We start from the raw sequence: 5,136 nt of genomic DNA, 5'->3' as shown, positions 1-5,136 counted from the left end.
ATAATCAAATAGAAAACCATCAACATTCAAATCATACTATGACAAGCAAAACTTTGGTCTAATGGTCATCATATACAAATCCTATTATGGCAAGCAAAACTTTTGGTCTAATGGTCCAATCCATGTATGCCTTGTAACAAGTACACCGGTAGTGGATAAAATTCTTAAGTATTGTATGTGTCAATGTGGTGTGATTGGATTTGTAATGTCTAAAATTGAAGACTGTCGAATCCATTTGACAAAAAAAATCCTATTACCAATCATATTTCTAGAAACCTAATTAACTTAATTGGACTCGAGAGAACGCCATCCAAATTTTGGTTGAGGATAATCTCACTTGTGATAAAAAGAAAAATAGCAAACATGATTCCTTAATCTAATGTATCAAAATCATTCATTCATAACTGGGCCTATTTTTAGGAAGAAAAGAAAAGGGAGATCTTGTACACTCATAGTGAGTTCCAAATTTGAATAATTATTGGGACTTTATGAACCAATATGTAAGTAGAATCCAATTGAGTGAGTAATGTAATAACTAATAAGCATCCACTCGTTAGTGTTGAAAAATATTGGTATTATGTATACTATGTTTCCGCATATATACTTCTTGCTACATGCAGGCTTTTGCGATTGTTTCACTGATTATTAACAAAGGATCAGTGCTGCCTTGTAATTTCTGTTTGTATGTATGTAAACTATTCTTTATCTTTCATAAATAATACTCCAAAACCAACTCTATCAACCCACCTACTAAGGAAACAGAGTAAGTGAACTTCAATTGTCCCCCCGTCACTTTCGTATTCCAAATCCTGGAATCATGCTCCTAAATACTAAATGTATGTTTCATACTCAGCAAGATGATCTACAACCTTATGGAGCACCACCACTCAAGTGGCCAACGGAATCCGGCTTTGACGTGCTCCTCAGAGAAATATTTGATGACGGTTGCAATTTCAAATACTGCAAGAGGAAACAATTTAATGCAGTGATCATATGGATCAATTATCCAGAATATACATCAACTTCAAATAAAATAAAGCTAGAGCGAAATCAGCAGTTCCAAATGGATATTAACCTTCTCATAGAAGTCTTGTATCTCATCCTCAGTGAGGCCTTCATCCTCTCCAGCACTTTCCTCCCACCCTAGTGATCGTAAGAATGCAATCTCTTCATCTGGATGGAGAACTGGGTTGGTGCTATGCTGCTGTTCTCCATTGCTTGAAAATTTCAATGGTTTACTGGCAGCAGCAGCAGCAGCAGCATTTTCAGTAATTACAGAGCTGCTCTCAGCCAAAGAGTTCACAGAAGAAGTGGCAGTGCTTTTGCCAACTTCAGACTTCTCCAAGGCACATGAAATTCCATTGGGGCAAACATCGGAACAAGAGTTCTTTGAGGAACTCTTCTTTGACAGATTCTTAAAGAAATCACTCCTGCTTTGGGTCTGAAAAGTTGGCCTCTTCTCTAATGTCATCCATGCAGAAGGGATTGAACTATCGCCAGAACTGTTATAGGGATAAGAGATAGAAGTCGAAGCAGTTGCTCCAGTTGGGCAGATTACTCTACTGGGACTCGAGTTGTCCTTTGCAGCCGAAGAGAAACCATTCAACTCTTGTGAAGTGCTGACATTACGGGAATTACCGGAAATAGTCTTCTGCACATCAGAGTTTCCAAAAGCACTGTGTGAAGAATGACTGGGCAAACGTGAATATGAGAAGGGATACTGCTGCTGCCCTGTCTTAACCCTAGATTTCTCTGAAGGGCTAGCTACCTACACGACAGAAAATTACAAATAACCAAACAAATTCCGAGGTAACTAACATACCATTTATTGTTATAATATATTAACTGCTAGCTATTATAGCTAATTTTTTACCATGAAACTACTTATCCCAATAGCTTAAGCTAATAGGCAGAGGACACAAATGTTTCTATCTTATATGTTGAGCCTTGAATCACGCATTAGGAATTCAGCTAGTTTGGACTTTTGGTCATGCAGCAGAGAGAAACAAAAATAAAATTCAAGTAAGAAAATTTGAAGGGATTGGATTAAGCACCCTAATTGAAGTAGATGGTACTAAATGAACAAACTATTGGCACTTGGCAGGCCTACTTAGAAAGAAGGATAGTTTTTTTTATAAAAAATAATTATACAGTTTTTTAATTAGAATAATGATAACTTCGTATTATGGAAAACAAGTATATAGCAAAAGGCAATTCACGAGCAAAAATAAAATCAATCAAAAGTGAAAATTAGGTAAAATTAAAAAGAAATTTAGAGAAGAATACAATTTAAATGTGAGATGTTACTAATTTAGTGGATTATCATGAATTATGATGGTTGCGCATATTGATTCTGTGAAATTATCCCGAGCATATAAAACAGCTAAGGTTTAGAAATGAGGAATTAATATAACTTAAAGAGGGAAAGTTTTTCATAACATCACATTGAGAAAGAAAGAACCACCCTTACCAAGGACCTTGGCGACAAGGGCATCATGGGTATTAATAGCCTAGATTGTTTAAGGGCCAACTCTTCAGGCTTTTGGGTACCAACAGACAACTGTATTGCAAAATATACCACATGAGCACTGAAAACATTTAACAAAACACACGGCATACATCAGAAACACAAAGTCAAACTCACTTGTGGAAGTGTCTCAGAACGAGATGGACCCTGAGCCAATGTCTCAGCCATGCTGAGGCTCATTGTGCCTGGAGTAATTGAAGTTGTTTTTGCAAGATCAGTGTGCTGACGCATCATTAAAGCCATGCTACTGCTTCCAACAGTCATTCGAACCTCATCTGGTGTCGAGCTAAGGTCATTGCTGCTAATCTCTGAAGAAGTGCTGGTTGGTGGAGTGCAATTACTTGAGCTAGAAGACAACACTCTTCCATCAGAACTACTGTGTTTATCTTCTGCTCCAAGTAAAGGAAACTCCTCTTCAAACAGAGATTTATCTTTTATGCCAATAACACCAGTAACCATATCATTACTCTCTGCATGGTTTCCTTGTGGATTGCTTCTGTCACCTGAAGTTCTACGGGAGCGAGTCTCTCTCCATTTCCCAGACCCAGAGTTCATAGACTGTGATCGTAACAACAAATCCTTCTCAAACCTATTGGACAATATACTATCCACACTGTCAGAATGGTTACGGTTATACTTGCGACGAAACAGCTTGTCCTTGTCAAAGACATCATCAAAATCTTTCTCCCATTCTCTATCAGGCCAGCCTCTTACAGAACTATAGGACCTTGTGATGCCAGAACCTTTTCTAGTCCGTTCATAGCCATCATAGGTAATATGATCTGAAAAAAGGAGGATAGTTGATGTTATCAGAGATATTCATATTGCATAGTTGTTTATTCACATCACAGGATATATTGCACAACATTTTTTTTTGTTCCCAGGCCTTACATTCAGTGAATAAAAACATCATTTATGATAAATCAATGCACAGCATTCGCTTTGTGGGGTAAATAGCATCACACTTTGAAATGGCATTAGCTGGTATGTGTTGTAGAAAAATAATGCCAGAGACCAAAACTAATACTGAACAAAATGAGAGTGCAGTAAAGTTCCTTCCTATCCCTCAACAACTAACATGGTCATGGAGAATGGACCTAATAGTCAATTAGACTTGAAGCTACTTAGCTACTTCTTATCCCATGCTATTTCTTTTCCTCTTAATCAAACTAACAAAAAAGATGGACTCAGCAAAATTACCAGAGCTTGGAGGTGATGTGAGTTGGCTACCAGCCACCCTACTTCTTTTCAACCATTGTGGCACTAGTGAATGCTCATTTCCTTCCATTCCTCATATCAAATACATTAATCCAATCCTTATGTAGGAATAGAATTAATCGTGAATGAAGGATCCACTACCGCATTAATTTCAATGTATGTTAGAACCATTTCTCAAAAACTACCCTAATTGTCCAACTATTCACAAAACTGAAAGTCTTCTCATACAGATTCTGAAATTCCCAATTTTTAGGTCACAAACTGAAGCTCAGCAAAATGAAAGCAAAACCTATTAACTCTGAAAACTGAAGTGCTTGGCACATGAAGCAATTGCTTTTATCAAAAAGGCAAACAAAAAAAGTTTATAAGGGCTAATGGAAATTTCTGGATTCAGATATAGATAATGCATATATACCAGGACAATAATCACTTAATCAGAAACCCAGTGTCTGGTTTTATTGGTCAGAAAAACTGAACCCTATTCATTTAAACATGCAAACAAGCAATCGAGATGAAAGAAACCCTCTTAGAATGCAAAAGGAGCAGCAAAGACTAGTCAACCATTCACAACTAGGAAACAGAAAGAAAACCAAGCACCAGCGAGTTCCTGAATTTGAGAAATTAGAGCAAAGAAGAAACAGGGGGTACATTTAAAAGAGCTTAATTTGACATGGTACAGTGTAAAAGGGATTGCTGTGCCTCCTAGTTTTCAGTTTTCAAACACAGAAAGCGATGAAAACGAAAAGAAGAAGAACGATTGCGTCGAAGAGGAGAAGTTGTTTGGTTGTGGGCCAACTTTGAACTTGAAAACGTTCTTCGCTTGCGGTTCAAGTATTTGCTTGCCTTCGTTAATTTAGGCCATTAAGAAATAATAATAATTAATAATAATAATAATTGACTAAATCATATTAGTGTCAAATCAGAAGTTTCGAGTGACTAAGGAAATAATAATACCACAAGTTTAATCAGAATAAAAAGCATTTTAATCTTGTAGGAAGTGAATTAAATTGTTAAAAACGTTGACAAAAATAAAATATCAACGACAAATAAATTTCAAAGGCCAAAAAATTTAAAAAATAATAAAAATAATTTGATATATTTTTTTTAAAAAGGATTTTAGATCAGATTTAAACAATTTTTAATAAATATAATTAAAAAATATTTATTTTTGCATTTTTAAGAATGATAATTCTATGGAAGCAATTTTATTTTAAATATTTTTCTCAATGGCGGAAAATTTGTTTAAAAAATATAAAAATAGATCTATAATTGAATGTTATTATAATCTTTTCATGTATTCTTTAAATAATTGTCTCAATATTATTACAAATATTTGGATGAGAGGTATAAATCATTTATCAAATACAAAATTTATTTAGTATTTGCATAAA

The 5,136-nt window shown here is 35.3% G+C and overlaps 1 protein-coding gene across 3 annotated transcripts; it reads right to left on the bottom strand.

Annotated features, from left to right (window-relative positions):
• Positions 1-553: 553 nt before the first annotated feature.
• LOC112792313 (uncharacterized) lies at positions 554-4,595 on the bottom strand. Of its 3 annotated transcripts, none has more exons than XM_025835502.2 (5): positions 4,394-4,595; positions 2,645-3,309; positions 2,471-2,560; positions 1,076-1,768; positions 554-960 (listed from the first exon to the last, which is right to left on the bottom strand). In XM_025835502.2, the coding sequence occupies exons 2-5, from the start codon at positions 3,080-3,082 to the stop codon at positions 871-873; spliced, it is 1,311 nt and encodes a 436-aa protein (XP_025691287.1). In that variant the 5' UTR covers positions 3,083-3,309; positions 4,394-4,595; the 3' UTR covers positions 554-870. The 3 variants fall into 3 exon arrangements, with proteins under 3 accessions (XP_025691287.1, XP_025691284.1, XP_025691286.1); XM_025835499.2 differs by having other exon boundaries at positions 3,728-4,582; XM_025835501.2 differs by lacking the exon at positions 2,471-2,560 and having other exon boundaries at positions 3,728-4,567.
• Positions 4,596-5,136: the final 541 nt, after the last annotated feature.

Source organism: Arachis hypogaea, chromosome 13 (genome assembly GCF_003086295.3).
Source record: "Arachis hypogaea cultivar Tifrunner chromosome 13, arahy.Tifrunner.gnm2.J5K5, whole genome shotgun sequence".
Classification (NCBI taxonomy): domain Eukaryota; kingdom Viridiplantae; phylum Streptophyta; class Magnoliopsida; order Fabales; family Fabaceae; genus Arachis; species Arachis hypogaea.
The sequence above is the reverse complement of the archived record's forward strand: the minus strand, read 5'-3'. Positions and strand labels throughout refer to the sequence as shown.